The sequence below is a fragment of the Glandiceps talaboti genome, chromosome 4, assembly GCF_964340395.1.
Source record: "Glandiceps talaboti chromosome 4, keGlaTala1.1, whole genome shotgun sequence".
In the NCBI taxonomy this organism is placed as follows: Eukaryota; Metazoa; Hemichordata; class Enteropneusta; family Spengelidae; genus Glandiceps; species Glandiceps talaboti.
In genome coordinates, this window is record NC_135552.1 from 28724681 (window position 1) to 28743837 (window position 19157).

Genomic DNA, 19157 nt, shown 5'->3' on the forward strand with positions numbered 1-19157 from the left:
TATATTATAATTACCCTCCTCCCACACCATGTACGTATATTATAATTACCCTCCTCCCACACCATGTACGTATATTATAATTACCCTCCTCCCACACCATGTACGTATATTATAATTACCCTCCTCCCACACCATGTACGTATATTATAATTACCCTCCTCCCACACCATGTACGTATATTATAATTACCCTCCTCCCACACCATGTACGTATATTATAATTACCCTCCTCCCACACCTTGTACGTATATTATAATTACCCTCCTCCCACACCATGTACATATATTATAATTACCCTCCTCCCACACCATGTACATATATTATAATTACCCTCCTCCCACACCATGTACATATATTATAATTACCCCCCTCCCACACCATGTACGTATATTATAATTACCCTCCTCCCACACCATGTACATATATTATAATTACCCTCCTCCCACACCATGTACATATATTATAATTACCCCCCTCCCACACCATGTACGTATATTATAATTACCCTCCTCCCACACCATGTACATATATTATAATTACCCTCCTCCCACACCATGTACATATATTATAATTACCCTCCTCCCACACCGTGTACGTATATTATAATTACCCTCCTCCCACACCATGTACGTATATTATAATTACCCTCCTCCCACACCATGTACGTATATTATAATTACCCTCCTCCCACACCTTGTACGTACATTATAATTACCCTCCTCCCACACCATGTACATATATTACAATTACCCTCCTCCCACACCATGTATGTATATTATAATTACCCTCCTCCCCCACCGTGTACGTATATTATAATTACCCTCCTCCCACACCATGTATGTATATTATAATTACCCTCCTCCCACACCATGTACATATATTATAATTACCCTCCTCCCACACCATGTACGTATATTATAATTACCCTCCTCCCACACCATATACTTATATTATAATTACCCTCCTCCCCCACCATGTACATATGTTATAATTACCCTCCTCCCACACCATATACTTATATTATAATTACCCTCCTCCCACACCATGTACGTATATTATAATTACCCTCCTCCCACACCATGTATTTATATTATAATTACCCTTCTCCCCCACCGTGTACGTATATCATAATTACCCTCCTCCCACACCATATACGTATATTACAATTACCCTCCTCCCACACCGTGTACTGTCTGTCTGTCTGTCTGTCTGTCTGTCTGTCTGTCTGTCTGTCTGTCTGTCTGTCTGTCTGTCTGTCTGTCCGTTTGTTAATGTAACAGTTGTTTTATTGGATTTCTTACATATTTATTTCGCGTACTACCCATTTCAAAGAACCACTACATATTCAAGTATACAATGCAAACCTTTCCTAAAATAAGTGTATTACTCGAATAAAGATTTTTAAAGTTTAGCAAGAAGGTATACATGTATTGTATGTTTGCCGTTTTCGTAAGTAAAATTGTTATCAGGTTATTAGCCATAAATAGAACTATTGCTGTGTATACATAGACTGTATGTGAACTTACATATCTGCCGGGAATTTCATGAATCTCGCTGCACGTGGTACAAACAGACTGATACATGAACATAACGAAAATATCTGTGTGTGAGAGAGAGAGAGAGAGAGAGAGAGAGAGAGAGAGAGAGAGAGAGAGAGAGAGAGAGAGAGAGAGAGAGAGAGAGAGAGAGAGAGAGGCATAGTGAAAAAAAGAGAAAGAGATACAGATTGAGAGGAAGGGAGGGAGAGACAGAGAGAGGAGGGGATGGAGGGAGAGACAGAGAGGGAGTATGGTTTGAGGAAGAGGGACGGAGGCATAGTGAAGACAAAGAGGCAGGGAAAGGGAAATAGATTGAGAGACAAAGAGATAGCAAGGGAAAGACGGACAACAAAATGTTAACATTGCAGATAATTCGACCTCCTGTCGTCATTATACATCGGTACTTCAATGACTGAAGATGTCACGTGATATATTTGCACTGTTTGTTTTATGTATAGAAATATATTTATTGTATATCATACTATATTTGTGTATTTCAGGTATCTTGAAAAACAAAAACCTTACTTGGAACGCATTCGCTCGAGAACATGGTCTATATTTCGGTGCACATACATACACATGCACCAGTAACTGGCAGTATACTGGATTAACATTCGTTTTGTACTTGTTCAGTAATGGAGTATGAAACGAATGAAGTGCTATTAGTTCAGATATTTACTGACTGACTGACTGACTGACTGACTGACTTACTGACTGACTGACTGACTGACTGACTGACTGACTTACTGACTGACTGACTGACTGACTGACTGACTGACTGACTGACTGACTGACTGACCGTTACAGGCCAATAGTTTACAAAATAATGAAAATCCTAGCCTCTTTAGGACAAACTGAATGTTCTAAATGCCAACTCATTTATTGACTTCATGTCGTAATACGGCTGTACAAAGAGACATTTTCTGGTCAACTATGTTTGATAATATCAACGTTAACTTTGCTGTACGTTTGTACAACTTAAATGAAGTTGATTTTACTATCAGTATTTTAGAAGTTAGCAAAAAACACTTTCAGCAACCAGGCGAATGGGAAATATTTCAAGATATAGTCTATAAGCTTATAGACACATGCTTAGACTTTTGATTGGATTATGATGTCTCGTCACACTCTTATTTCTTACTGTCAATTTTTTAGAAGACAGTAAATATAAATTTCAGCAACCGAACAAATAGGAAATATTCAAGATAAAATTCTTAAGTTTATCGTTTAACTGACTAATGAAGTCATGCACTCTATACATATTTATTTATTATTTTGTTTTTTGTATATTTGCGAACTGAGTTGTAACTCTTCTCTTTGAGGAGGAATAAAGAAACAGCAACAACAACAACAACAACAACAACAACAACAACAACTCACTCACTCACTCACTCACCTACCCGCCCACCCACCCACTCACTCACTCACTCACTCACTCACTCACTCACTCAATCACTCACTCACTCACTCACTCACTCACTCGCCTACCCGCCCACCCACTCACTCACTCACTCACTCACTCACTCACTCACTCACTCACTCACTTACCCGTCCACTCACTCACTCACTCACTCACTCACTCACTCACTCACTCACTCACTCACTCACTCACTCACTCACTGTCAAACTTGTCTACTTACCATGGGTATTCCAATAACCCAGACCATTTTATTTCTTCGCTGTTTGTGTGGATATTTTTTCACTAGATAGTAAGTGCCCTCAAAAAACATTAGGGTTGTCATCGTTGTTAAAATAACAGCTATCAATAGCAATATTTTATGACGCAAATGTACCACTGTCAAAAATAGAAAGAAAAGGAATACACTTAGTGTTAGTAAGTCATTAACATATTAAATATTTTAAACATTGTGAAAACTTCGTCGTTTGAATCAGAAGTTCGAAGTGTTCAAGCTTCGTTTAACAACAACAAAAAGTACCACGTGATTCGCTTCCAGCCAATGACATCAGTCGTTAGAACATTGAGATGTGATGCACAATAAACCTGTTTCTTCATAATTCTGGTACGGGACAACTCTTCAAAATCAAAATGTTGTCGTTCCAACATGATATTGTATGCACAGAAGGCAAAAGCCCTAAATGACATATTTGGATTTTTACAGACGGTTCAGCCTACTAGAATGTCCCAAGAAATACAATTAATTACGAAATCGGCACGTTTGTACACACTAGGTATTTATCTGTTGGACATGAATAGACTGCTTTCGATCATTTGTCAAAATTAACCTCATAATTTATTTTTGCACCAATACTGTTTCGATCTGATTAAGAGTAGGCTCTAGATCGTCCAGTTCAGAGATCAGATTGACATATTTTGTACTGTATGATAGTTGATCTACTGTGGTAAGTTTAATTTACTATTAAACATCGTCGTTGCACTTATTTACGATTTTTAGTGTATTGAAATGAAATACAACAAGCAAACCGATGCATGAACTAGTATCCAAACAGATGTACGGACAGATAAGCAAATAGATGTGCGGACAATTATGTACACACAGACACACAAAGAGTAAACAGACAAACAGGCATACATACATACATCCATACATACATACATACATACATACATACATACTGACGTCCATTTGCAGTTTAGTTTACGATGATAATTTACGGCTTCACACATTTGCAAATTCATTTGACATACCATGAACCTTTCACATCACACGACTCTCACAAGACAATCACGTCGTGCATCTATCTATAAATGTGACTGGTTTGAAATCTCATGATGTCACGTCCCACAGCCGATCGCAGTAAATGTTCATTTGAAAAAGTACAGGTCAGTTGTATGCATGCTCATGCATTCTTCAGAACATAAATCTAACTTTAACCACAATGTTATAATATAATATGATGTGAGATTTACACTGTACAAAAGCAATTCACATTTCAGAGCGTACCCCGAAATATTTTGTCGACAAATCGACATAGAAAATTACACAGGTCTAATACGCTTATTAGCCGTACACCTAGCGTAGCACTTGTAGTCTTTGGATCGAGACGTGTTCAAGATCAATTCTGAGACATTTCTGGACTTTCCTCTCCCGAGACCATACTGCATTTGAAGACACAATAACCCTTTCCAAGGTTTACGGGGAGAAATTGCTTATTTTCGGGTAAGAGTCGATGTGGACACATGCTACTTTTCATTATAGCAATAATCTTAACTTCTCTAACCGGCGCCATATTGAATCCTTATATTAATTCTGGTTGTCTAATATATATATATACAAGACGGGCAGATTTACTAAGCTTGAAGATCGACACAACACTCTATTACAATGATATTGTCTGACATACTTTCCAAGAATTCCCAGGAATACGGGACGTTTTCCGCACAAGTTGAATTATCCGCCATTTCTCTGTCGTCGTCGTCTTCTTCTTCTTCTTCTTCTCCTTCTTCTTTATTTCCCTTTCTGAGAGGGTTTCTAGAGGAGAAAAAAGAACGCATTGTCAATTTGACAGATCAGTGACGAAGACACTGTTGAAAGTTTTATAGGAGTTATATATACGAATGTCTTGGCCAGAAACACTTTACTGTTTATTCATATATTTATATATATATATATATATATATATATATATATATATATATATATATATATATATATATATATATATATATATATATATATATATATATATATATATATATATATATATATATATATATATATATATATATATATATATATATATATATAATATGAATAAACAGTAAAGTGTTTCTGGCCAAGACGTTCGCTCAGGCTTTGCAGAACTGCCTCAGTAGGCCCTATCGATCATACTAATTATAGCTTATGTCCAGTCACGTGACTCAAAATGGTAATCAGAACAGCTGCTATTGTTTCGGGTTTATTCCATTTTCTCCGTATGTGTCGGATTTTTTTTTGTCCAGAAGCTTTCGCGTGTTAGTCTTTGTGATTTTTTCTTCCATATCTTTTCAAATCCTACTATTTTGAAGTCCCTCCCTCTTTTTATCTTAAATCACTGCCATCAGTCTGACCTAAGCAACCCTTAGCTATGCTGCTTTATTCACTTTTTGTCTCAGTAATCTTGTGCACTTAGGCTCACTCTTTTATACTTTGAGGCCTGTTTTGCTTTGATATTTTCTTACATATCAAGACGTACTATTTGTTATATTATCCTTTGTTTTGTCAGATATGTACTAATTGCGTATGTCAAGGTCAAAAAGTAATGTATTGCTCCAGTAACACCATGATCTTCAAGCAAGGGTTGCTAGGCATTAGGCATGAGGAGGGGGGGGGTTAATGATCTGTGGTGGTGGTGGGGGGGGGGGTGTTAGTGATCTTAGAGAGGCGAGGAAGAATATACGTACTTATGAAAGCAATTGTCATCATATATCTTCACAACATTAAAGGGCTTCACTCTATATATGTTTCTCACTATGTTGTAACTCGAGAATCTCTCACATGTGGTCTAGATATGGCAGTCATGATATTTTTTCTGATATCGTTCCCTTGTAGTCATGGTATACTGTAGTCATGGTATGCTCATCACGAAATACCAGTTAAAGTCGGGTTATGCAAGTTGGTGAGTGTGGTGGTTTTCAGAGACAGGAGGGGTGAAATGTTTACAACAAAAAGTATACGACGACAAACCATTGACTTGACACCGTACCCCAATCATCACCACCCCTGACGCGACAACGAACGTCCGAACGGAACATATCGGTGCGAACTCACTCAGGTATGCCCGGGTGATGGATATAGCCTCTATTCGCCAATTATACCTTCAATGTCATCAAGACAGTTACAGGGTCATTGGTATTAATAGAGATATCATAACTGTCACAACTGTCTCTGGCCTTGTTGAAGGCAATCGACAAATTGCCACGGTGTATAGCCTCATATCTCGCCATAAATCCCAAAGCTATAAATTGTACAGGTGCAATCAAATTTTTTTAAACTTGCCGAATTATAGGACAGTGCAATATAGCCGAATTATCATCTAAAGTTGATTTACAGTCACCTTAGCATAAAGATTATGAACAGTTATAATAATGTTTGAGTCGGGATGAAAAATACTGACGAAATCGCCATTCACTAACCACCATTAGATGATTTCGACAAGACACAAACCAATGATCACAACAACATGTTTTGGACTATCCAGCATTAAACTCATTAGCAAACCTAGCACACAAACTGAATGTCCCTTCCTACATGTTGGATCGATGGAAGTACATTAGGTTTGTACATCCTATTCAAACAACTTGGGTGGCACTTTCATGTCAACTGCATGACCTCCAAAAAATACTAGTATCAAAGAAGCATGTAGATAAACAAACTGTTTTTTGTTATTGTGACCTGCTGTATATGACTTAAAAGTCGTGTATGGTTCTTTGTTAGTTATACTTCATTTTATTGGCGTTTTTATTCTGGCTTATTTTGACATGTGTGTTGTCAACGGTACAATGCCTTATACCCAGTACTCAGTCAGTACCAGCTTTTTGCTGTTGGGCTCAAAGGAAAGTCATTCTGATATTGCCAGTGCGATAGGCAAATATATTTATTTTGTAATATAATGTGGAAGTTCATGTACAACGAACGCCCTTTGAGTTATTTTGGGGTTTTATTGTTTTACAGTATTTTCACTTGTAAAGTGTAAGTGTTGAAAGAGATAACCAAAACTTGAAGATCGTTCTATAAAATTTCTCATATTTGCTAAGAAAATAGATACCCAAAATATACCAGAAAATATTAGCGATTATAATTTATAATATAGTTCTTAAAACGGACCAAAGTACTGAAATAGATTATATACAATAGAACGGTGTTTTTTCGAGCGAGTACTCGGGAAAGCTTCTTTGCTATAGTTTCCATGACATTTTGAAGGGACAAATAACTTTCACAGCCACAACTCAAATGGTTTTACTGACCAATGGCACTATTCGATTTCCGGGGGGGGGGGGGGTTAGAAAGTGATATAAAATCCAACATTAATAAGAATAGAAAAGTTAAATGAACAGTGAAAATGAACCAAGAAGTCAAACAATGTTAACAACGTATTATGTATAAAAATTATATCGAGAGCTTCCAGGGTGTGGGTACTAAGACTGTAGTATCATACAGTGGAAATTTCTCAGTGTCGTTCTATTAAAGCTGCCAATTTGTATGATTACTGGTGAGATTGCTTTGGCAGTGACCGGTGTGTTAGAATTTGGCTGGGAAATCTTCCTCTATCAAAGTTAAAATTGATAATATCAGTTTCTGCATCCACTAATTTTGGCGAAACTTCACAATTTTCGCGATTTCAATTATTTTTTTCTCGAATATGTAATTTAGGTTTAGGGTCGGCAGTGAAAAACTAGGTGGGGTCCTGTAACCTGAACCAAACAATTTTTTTTTTCTTAGGCCTTATACTAAAATTGATAAGGGAGATCAGTCTTTGTAGGTCTATGAAGGCTAAATCAAATACCAATGAAGCGGTGGTTAGACCTTCTTTTATAACTTGACAATCCTATGTATATAGCACTGTAAGCTTCACCAGCATCTTTGAACGTCGAAGTTGGAATGTCAATTTGTTATTTTTGTTTTGTGTTGACGAATTCTTGCCTATTTATTTTTCTGCATCATGTAAGCTACAAGTCCCATCGCAAACTCGTTGTTCTTTATTATATTCAATTTCGCTGTTCCAGGTCATTTTTGTTATTTTCTGTCGAATCGAAGGCTGCAAATCTACGCAAAGCTCGCTTCTGTACGTGTCCGGCAGATATGCATGCACGTTCTTCAAGAAGGTTCTGCTGTTTCTCTAACTTGAGCAAATTTGAAACCAAACCAGCACAACTCAATCAGGTACGATCCACTGCCTTGGTTTTTTAAAAAAGAAACATTTTCAAAAATGTTCCCTTATTGTAGGTTGGGAAATCCAGGCTCGTGCACACTATTCAAAAAATCCAAGTAAGGATTACAAGATGATGTGTGGTTAAAATGTCAAGGAAGTATAGTGACTTACCTGTAGATTCCACAGGTCGTCTTCAGCTGTGAGTGCTGGACGGACAATAATGTTATATTTGTCGAATATTCAATATAAATAGTAAATTTCAGTGTGGACAAAGTTGAATCTATCATATATGTAAATTTTCATTTTTTATAGCATCTTTCCCTTAGGTTATCGGACTATGACCCTCCACTACTTTAATAATTTTAGTAAGCTACTGGCGAAATGATTTACGTGTTATAAAATTCCTTTACTGACCATGGGCAAGTGATATCACGACCACTCGACGTGGTCACACATTGATTTATAATACGATATTTCTATTAATACTAACCGCCAAGGGTAATAATTTTTGTAATAATAATGCAATTAAGTCGACCAGATTCAAAATTTCTGGCCTTCATATTGACCTTCATTGACATCAGCTGATACTTGAAAAGTGACAGCCAAAGGTGAATATGTGAGGAGTGGACAGAGTATGAAAGGTCGCAATGAAGATATAGTGTAACTAATATGATTTACATTGGGGGGGGGGGGGGGGTAGAGAGAGAGAGACATACATACATACATACATACATACATACATACATACATACATACATACATACATACATACATACATACATACATACATACATACATACATACATACATACATACATACATACACACACACACACACACACACACACATACATACATACATACATACATACATACATACATACATACATACATACATACATACATACATACATACATACATACATACATACATAGAGACATAGTCCGGGAGAGACAGAGAGGCAGCGAGAGAGACAAACATATTGAAAGTCGACAGACAAACAGAGGCAGAGACAAAGACAGACAGACAGACAGACAGACAGACAGACAGACAGGCAGGCAGACACATGAGGATGGGGAAGTCAGAGAATCAGAGCTACAGACAAAGACAGCGACGGAGTGACAGACAAAGAGAGAGGCTGGGAACAGAGACAGAAAGACAGACCAACGGACACAGAAACAGAGGCAGATAGTCGGACAGACAACTTAGCAGACAGACAGACAGATAGACAGACAGACAGAGACATACCGAGAGAGAAGGGAGGGGACGGAGGCTGAGAGGAAGGAGGGAAAGAGAAAATATTGAGATCAGTCTAACGACAAACTGCAGCTTCCAAGTTCAAGAAGAAAAACTTGTAGAATTGTTTTGATGAAGTAGATACATATAGTCATTTATTTGGTGACTTCGAGTACCGTCAATCGTGCCTTCATGGTTTGTGCTAGCCTTCATACTTTGAATGAAAATTTTCAATTCATTTCATAATCACTTTTGAGTGATTTTATATCCAAGTTTCCTTCATGACCCTAGCACACGATGTTCACCTTTTACCTGCATGATCGATGCTGTGATGAAACACATAAGAATTCCCTAAAAGGGATGGGAACCTGAATGGAAAGGTCTTTCTCGTAAATATGATTAATAAAAATGTAGACAACTGATCACACAAAAGTAATAAATTTGATTCACATTGTGTTGCCACATGTAATACAACACAGTGCCAATACACTGCAGCTGTCTGGACATTAGTCTACGCAGCCTATCTGCGCATGTTTATAGTGCACTTGGTTGATGACTAGTTCCAATGATTTACTAACCATGAGGAACTGACGGCACGAGTATAAAGTTGGTGTCAGATTCAGATTCAGATTCAGGTAGCGTCATATTCAGCGTCAGATAGCCTCAGATCCGAAGACACCCGACGGACGAGTCAATCAAACCTGAAATAATACCGTTGAGACTACAGGGAAAGATTCTGCTTCACAACCTTTTGATGGAAGATGGAATGTCTCTGCTTGCACAATTTTTAGATTTTAAATTAAAATTTTTAAAAATGACAACATATTACATACGTAAACTTAGCTTTTACTGACACCATGTATATTATTGGCAAAAGGTATCAGCCAACGAACATACAGTGGCTGAACTTGGGGCTATCAATGTCTCGGTTGCAAGTATTTCAACTCTATTTCACATATTTTTCCCAAATAAAAATTGAGTAATATGTTGTCATTTTTAAAAAATTGAATTTAAAAACCACCGAAAAGTTACAGATAAAACAGACATTTTTGCTCAAATGGGGAAAATATTTGATACTGAAGAGGTGATGAAATTCTCACTCAACGATAACTTGTAAACGAATATCATTTATTTCCTTTGCAAAACTTAAATTTTTTATACCATGATTATTTCCTGTCAGCTTTACAACACAAGTTGAAGAAATATAAGATGTGAATAAATGATGAATATGAGTACTGTACAAAAGATAATATAACAACAATCTATAAACCCGCCTTGATCTTAGCCTTTATAAAAATCGCGGGAACGTGATTCCAAATAATGTCATTTTACAGCTATGTACACATTGTATGTTACACATTCTAGCTTCAACCTTCACATAGGAGGTTGACGTCGAGATCAAGATAGTGTATACACTGTAATGGGCAGGTACTTGTATGTTGTGAGATGAACAACCGTCAAAAAAATATAATCAGACCTGACCATCGTCGTAAAACAATGGCAGTGGTACATGTACAATGTAAATCTATTCATACTACCCACAGGAACTTGGTAGAATATGTATTCTCATAAGGTTACTACGGATGTCATCAGGCTTTTTGAAATGTTCAGCAAAATGTAGAACTATTTGAGATCAAAATGTACCACTATTATTTCTTTCCAATAAATGATAGCCTCTTCAATACGATGATATAGCAGTTGTAATGTCTACATAAATCGAAAACTGACAACCCTTGCCAGTCGGGTGTGTCTTCACTATATTTGGGATTTCCAGTCAGCCAGGAATGTCATTCTCTTCAGAGTGACACTGTTTGTAAGATATTTCGATTCCAGCTATTTAAGTGTCAAACTTTCGACATGGCTACAAAAAGACTTCCATGGACAGATATAGAACTGAGACACTATATATAGTATACAAATTAATACGTCAATGGTCTGTATATTATAGAAATTGTAGAGTAACATTAGTATTTGCTTAAGACCTTGTTTGTTTGTTTGTTTATTTGTTTGTTGTTGTTGTTGTTGTTGTTATTATTATTATTATTATTATTATTATTATTATTGTTGTTGTTGTTGTTGTTGTTGTCGTCGTCGACGTTGCCTTTATTTCAAAGTCGCAGACACGAGAACTCTCTTTGGTATCAAAGATATCGTCTTTTTGCTATTTCTTGCACGTCAAGAATTTGACACTTTATTGTCGTCAGTGTGGTTCACCGTTTAGGAGGTACCTTTGTTTGCATTTTGGTCGCTTGCAATAATATCAGCCATGACTTGATTTTCGTAACCTTTCTCATTCTCCCCTGTGTAGTTTTTGTCGTTTTTCACTGTGTAAGCCACTGGTTTTAGTCCTTCCTCGATGGCTTTCTCCGGTGGAATCACGTGATCGCTGTTCCCCATGTTACGTGTGCGGAAGAGAATACGTGAGAAAATTGCAAGAATGAAAAATTCGCAGATGACCAACACGTTGTAGATATCTGAAAAAAGTAGACAAATAACAAATATATTTCTACATTCCTACAAATGATATTGTCAGGTGAAAATATGCACATTCGATGGAACGAATGGAGAAGTACAATAGATTAATTATTATGTATGTATGTATGTATGTATGTATGTATGTATGTATGTATGTATGTATGTATGTATGTATGTATGTGTGTGTGTATGTATGTATGTATTTATGTATGTATGTGTGTGTATGTATGTATGTATGTATGTATGTATGTATGTATGTATTTGTGTATGTATGTATGTATGTATGTATGTATGTATGTATGTATGTATGTATGTGTGTGTATGTATGTATGTATGTATATATGTATGTATGTATGTATGTATGTATGTATGTGTGTGTGTGTATGTATGTATGTATGTATGTATGTATGTATGTATGTATGTATGTATGTGTGTGTGTGTGTTTGTGCGTGCGTGCGTGCGTGCGTGCGTGTGTGTGTGTGTGTGTGTGTGTGTGTGTGTGTGTGTGTGTGACAGCAAAGTTGGTATAAAATTTAATATATAGTCGAAACTTACTGTAAACCCTTGCCTGAGTATTGAAAGGATCTCGACATGGAATGATGCCCACGTTGGAAAGTATAGTCAGTAAACCCAGTTGAATGTTGCCAAAAATTAATGTACACTGGATGGTCACGAACTTGAATGTAATTTTATAATCTTTGAGTGTGACCTTGGAAGCTCCATGAATGATACCTAACGTCTGCATGGCAGTAATCGTCGAAATAATAGACAGTACACTCAACCACAAATAAGGCTCATTTGGCCCCATCTGATATATAAACAGAAAAATATATCACAACATGGTGAAAATTAAGATAAAATCAAATTGAAACAAACATTGGAAGTGGTCGAGAGTGTGATTAATTATAGGCAGATTAAATATTGGCAGTCGAAAGTTTTTTTTCATAATACAAAAATTATATACTGCTGTCATACTTAAAGACTGTATATCTTTGGTTGAGTTCTGATGAGACTATGACACATTGGTCAAAAAATCAAGGCGGCGGCGGCGGAGGGGGGGGGGGGTAAGTTCTGACAATCTCAAGGGTCACAAATTCTTTGATTACATCAGGTATGAATCAAACACGCAATGAAACTGAACTTTCAAAATGTATATTTACTGCCGAAGGTAAAGCAGTTGGAAAGAGGATGGGGTTGGTACTTATATTAGCTACCGAGAGAAGTGTATAGATCTTGAGAATAGCATTACTGTGAAGTTTTCATGAAATAAATTTAGTGAAATTAAATTGAAATCTCCTTACCTTGCCGGGTAAATACCTTCCATCTAACCACAGAACAACGGCAATGAATAAAATCAAGGGTCGAAGTAAGGCGTTTTGGAGGACAAGTCTTCTGAGCCACGGACCGTTAGACCTAAAGATGATGAACACATTCATAATCCTAGCATTAATACGTTTACTGGTATAAAAGTTATAAATATGTGTGTTGGCAACGTTTGAATTTTAATCCAAAACAATCATTCATCGAAATAGTTTGAGCCTACCAGACCAACCTCGAGGAATCATTTTGAAATTTGTAATACATAACGATAGTTGTTATCTTTTTTCTCTTTTTTAATGAAGTCATTTGATGATGCGAGCCTCTGATTTTTGTTTATTCACGTGTCAAGATACCATCTTTGATAACCTGGTCCAATACCTCGTTTTGAGTTTTCACTTTGTGGTGCATTTAGTCTCAGACACTATAGTGGTCTGAGATTCATATTATTTAGCCTTGAAGTGAAGATTGCAAGCCCTTTTTTCATGACGCCGTAAAGGAATGAGCAATGGACGACTATAAATTACATAAAGCTAAAAACTTACGGGGTAACTCTGATCTTTGGAAGACAAACACAGCAAGCAAGGAGTGGTGGTTCGTTCAAGTTGACTTCTTGATTGTTCATGGTATGGTACATAGCATCGGAGCCACCAAAGTAGTCAACGATTAACATTAAGAACATGTACAAAGTGATTGACAGGTATCTGTGGACGTAAACAATTAATACACAATATTGATTACGTAGTAGACAACACTGATGACGCGAGAAGAAATCTTGTATAGATGGAAGGAGCGAAATCACGTTTTAAATCTTCACTATATGGAAATATTCTACTAATCAGAAAATAAGCGGAGATTCATACATTAAACTTCTTTTGATTGCTCTATAACACTGCTTCCACTGTCACAGAAAATCATGGAAACCAAACTTACATAGAGGCTGTGAAGTTGGTCAGCAACGTAGCACGTGGTATGAATAATCCTATACATGACGTGACGCTGAATACCTGATGCAGAAAGAAAGGTTCAGATTTTGAGTTTCACGTCATCGTTTCGTCATTTGTACTGCTTGCATCAAACTACTGGTATGTCAGAGAAAAACTGGTCAGAAATTAAGCAATGGACGACTTTAAATTATGGTGAGCATTGTCTTAGTTTCATGTGTATTATGTATTAAGATTAACACCATCTGACTAACTGACTGACTGACTGACTGACTGACTGACTGATCCACCCACCCACCCACCCACCCACCCACCCACCCACCCACCCACCCACCCACTCACTCACTCACTCACTCACCCACCCACCCACCCACCCACCCACTCACTCACTCACTCACTCACTCACTCACTCACTCACTCACTCACTCACTCACTCACTAACTAACTAACTAACTAACTAACTAACTAACTAACTAACAAAACAACCGATCAACCAACCAACCAACCCACTCACTCACTCACTCACTCACTCACTCACTCACTCACTCACTCACTCACTCACTCACTCACTAACTAACTAACTAACTAACAAAACAACCGATCAACCAACCAACCAACCAACCAACCCACTGACTCACTGACTCACTCACTCACTCACTCACCCACCCACCCACCCACCCACCCACCAGCCAACCAATCAACTAGCTAGCTATTTGAATTTTTAACACCAATAATAGGCTATATACTCACTGGATAAACACCAATGACCCAGATGAGTTTGTTTCTCCTCAGTTTGGTTGGTATTTTGTTACGTAAGTAATACACGGCCTCGAAGAAGAGTGCTACACTGATGACTGCTAGAACTGGTACGACAACCAGGATTGCTCTCAGTGCTGTTGTTGCACCTGTACAGATAATGAAGACGATATGGAGTTTAATGGCAGTTAAACGAAGTAGGTAGTCGAAAATATTCATAACAAAATAAAACAAGTAATTTTATACACGCGCACACACACACACACACACGCACACGCACACACACACACACACACACACACACTCTCTCTCTCTCTCTCTCTCTCTCTCTCTCTCTCTCATATACACATACATGCATACACAACCACACAGACACGCATGTAAACGCAAGGAATTGCTTTATCCTTCATTAGGTAATGTGTATGTATAAGTCTTGCATAGTCAATACTAGAAGTGTGTAGTTTCTATATAAAGTGGTTATTAATGGTGATAAACAATATACAGATAGCTGATACATATCCAAGAAAATGATACTGAATGATAGAAATCTCAACCTGATAGTAGAATTGTAAAGACCTGGCTGCTCATTGCGGTCAGACAGTCGTGACGTTAGACTTATTCTCGTCTCGACAAAATCACATGGGTGGAATTCCAAGCTCACCAAGTTAGAGATGTACTTAATACAGCAATGGGTTATGTATCAGAAGTATTACATGTACTATGTTTCACCTCAGATAACCCATACACACATTTGATTCTGTCTGACAACAAGCAATTAAAGGATGAGTGTCAGATACATGTATGTGTGTCACTGTGACGCGACGTCCATATCTGATAAGACTGATACCCGTCCTTCCTTGTCTAAACATCACAACAAATAGTGATTCACCACGATACTTCGGCAGATACCTTACTCCATTTTGTTGTTGTTTATTTTCTAATACCTAAAACATGTTACTTCATTATACTCCTGTATGGATGAGTTTTCTACGAGTTTCTTCGTGATTGACTAAGATACCGTTCAAACACAATATTTTGATTTTTTTCGCAAAACTAAAACCTACGTCTTCTTTGATAGTGGTAGCATACGTATATGTCAACGAGGGATTCTCAATGGCGTGTATGTGAGTATGTACACAAGTGTACAGGGTTATATTTTAATACCTATATACCTCAACCTGTAGCCTAATGGCATTAACTAAACAAATCGGTTATTTCACTGCTAGTATGTAGCCTGGAATTATACTCAGTTAAGTCACTAAAGTCCATCGTTTACAGAAGAGTGTGGACACCACGCTACTGTGAGTATGCAACCATACACCTTTCGTGTATGGTCTATGGGGGTACGACATAGGACGTATACACTGCTCAACCAATTGTGGTATGGTAATGGCGTGGTGTGTTGTGTTGTGTTGTGTTGTGTTGTGTTGTGATGTGATGTGATGTGATGTGATGTGATGTGATGTGCTGTGAGGGGATGTGGTGTGGTGTGGTGTGGTGTGGTGTGGTGTAGTGTAGTGTGGTGTGGTGTGGTGTGGTGTGGTGTGGTGTGGTGCGGTTCGGCGTGGCGAAGCGTAGTGGCACAGTAGAAGACTCGTATTTGATTCCTGTGCCTACTTCTTAAATTTATTGCTTATCTAGCAACTGAGAGTTGTGTACGGTAAATGCCCCGAGCTTGAACGTGAGAATGGTATGTTAGGTTGATCCCGAATGAATGACCCCTTGACCTTTACATGAATGAGCAGTTGTAAGTGGTCGGTCAGTTGCCAGATTGGACCCATCTATATCACAGAGAGTTTACCTTGATGCTAGGGAAGTAAGTCATAATCTATAGAATTTCAAGGATTCGTCTCAGGGATTTATAGGGTCACCAGACATCCGGTCAGATGGACATGTTAATATTCAAAATATTGTTTTTGTTGACAAAAATGTATTATGATTGTACGATTGAATTTTACGATAAATTTGAGGGCAACTGATTGTTTCGTTTGGGGAATAGTAAGTGTTTAGAGGTCGTTTCTTTTGGTCTTTCGGTATGAGATGAGAATATTTCCACGAATCCACTAAATAGTACATAGTATGAAGGTAATAGTCTTTGAAGCAATGCGTCAGCATGTCTTGACTTAATTTCAAAATCAGTGCAATTTTCTATAATTATACTAGCAAAACATAATTATGTATTTTAACTGTCGAATGTCTACTAATTCACTGAAATCGATATTTAACATTTATGCAACTTTATATAATGTGGTCTCACCGTGTTTTTATCGCACTAAGAGGTGAGCAACTAACTTTACAAAAGTCATATTTTTGGAAACCTGAATATGTAATTATTGACTATCTTAGTGTATTTCGTTTGTGTTTTTATCCATCAGTTAAGCTAAACTAGTGCACGTGACTGTTACCGCCTGGTGTGGAAATTTGTAAGGGTATTTGATAACTTGTGATAGAAACAAGAATTTGTTGTCAGTCAGATGTTAGGTTTTTGACGTTCGTGACTTACTGTCCATCTAGACTACTGAAAGGATTCCGACTACTATATGACTCCATGGATACTCAAGATGCTGACTGCCGTGTTATCATTTTACTGTCAATTTCACCAACCTTGTCGAAAAAGCGCGTATTAGTACTACATGTATTACGAATATATTTTGTATCTTGGTTCATACAAAATTGGTAGTAGATAAAGACAACACTTCGTCGTCATGCTGACCCAATACAAATTGTGATACGTCGCTTCGTTACTACCCGACCCATTGCAGTCGACTACATAAAAGTTTAAAATGACACATGTTTACAGACTTCGAAGACTTGTAGTAATCACAGTGTGTTACAATTATTTGTATAATTTTGTTTTCATTTATAAAGAGTCGGCAGGTATTGTCCTTATCTACCAACAATGTTGTATTAACCAACATTTGTAATATACGCTTATCGGCGAGCTTACATGAAATTGGTCATAAGACTCCTTGGCTGCCCGTCTTGCTATGGACGGACATACTTTCATTATCATGTCCTTAGCGTGTAAGGAAAAAGTTGAACTGAAAGCCAAACTACCAATAAAATTCATGGCAGATACCAAACTTAACTGAAGCACCTAAAATCTCAAAAAAGGAAATTCTGGAACGAAAAAGAGTGTTTCCATTTTACAACAACATCCAAATAGTAAAACTTGAAACTGGAATTATCGGCTTTCAATTTGAGGGCCAGTCTGACCTCCAGTTGACATTACTTTCAAATACTACGTACTGAAGCCAACGGCGTTATTATCTATTAAAGTTCGATAGATATAAAATGCACAGTTGTTGTTGTATAATCATAGAGTTAGGAACTTTAAAAAATGAACTAAGTATCTAGGTATACCTCGAAAATAACTTACCGGGAATAACTTCGTTGGCATAGGGGATATAATCGGCACAAGGAAGGGATTCGTTTTCACGCAAGTCCGATGTGTTATCGGCCATCTTGGAGAGTACTGTAGTGGAACAGTCGAGTCTGCAACGAAGAGCAACTTGCATGGTTTTATATAGTCAAAACGACCACTAAACTGTCAATTGCAAATGAAAAATTTGATCCTTCAAGAAAGGGGGCAGCGGATATCCGTCTGCAAGGACAGAAATGTGACGTCAGCAAAGACCAAAACTGAGAAAACAATAGTCTAGGGTCTCGCACTGTTGAGACCGCAAGTTCTCCAAACGTATTGAAGCCTAACCAAACAACCCTTTAAATATGAACAGAGAACGGAACGATATTGAATTATCAGTTTAGAAAGAAATAATCTTGACCTAAGAGATGTCCCTTGTCTCATTTGACGGCGGGTAAAACTTAATCGACCATTTTCATTTCTGATTTATCAGATAAAGTTGACCCTCTTTGCAATGAGTCACATAGTTGTTATCTTACAGTAGGAACTTAAGATGAAATTTAATTGAATTTATTCGGCAATGTTTCTGTCACGTTTATCACATACAAGTAGTGACGGTTTGTGGATTTCACTGTACGGTGTTTACAAAGCTACCCTCTCTGTGTTTACAACTATGACCCGTGTTAGCAAAAAGCA

General features: G+C 37.4%; 1 protein-coding gene across 1 annotated transcript; it reads right to left on the reverse strand.

Moving 5' to 3' along the window:
- Positions 1-11662: 11662 nt before the first annotated feature.
- On the reverse strand, positions 11663-18561 carry LOC144434446 (organic solute transporter subunit alpha-like). The gene is made up of 7 exons (XM_078122893.1): positions 18477-18561; positions 15092-15246; positions 14331-14404; positions 13943-14101; positions 13382-13493; positions 12636-12888; positions 11663-12079 (listed from the first exon to the last, which is right to left on the reverse strand). The coding sequence occupies exons 1-7, from the start codon at positions 18559-18561 to the stop codon at positions 11823-11825; spliced, it is 1095 nt and encodes a 364-aa protein (XP_077979019.1). The 3' UTR covers positions 11663-11822.
- Positions 18562-19157: the final 596 nt, after the last annotated feature.

What these genes read in the sequence shown, in the direction of transcription:
- LOC144434446 (XM_078122893.1), bottom strand. Translation starts at nt 18,561, where the DNA reads ATGGCCGATAACACATCGGACTTGCGTGAAAACGAATCCCTTCCTTGT. An exon ending in GAAGGTATTTACCCGGCAAG is followed by an intron (nt 12,889 to 13,381) that starts GTAAGGAGATTT and finishes TTTATATATCAG; the next exon opens with ATGGGGCCAAATGAGCCTTA. An exon ending in TACTCAGGCAAGGGTTTACA is followed by an intron (nt 12,080 to 12,635) that starts GTAAGTTTCGAC and finishes TACTTTTTTCAG; the next exon opens with ATATCTACAACGTGTTGGTC.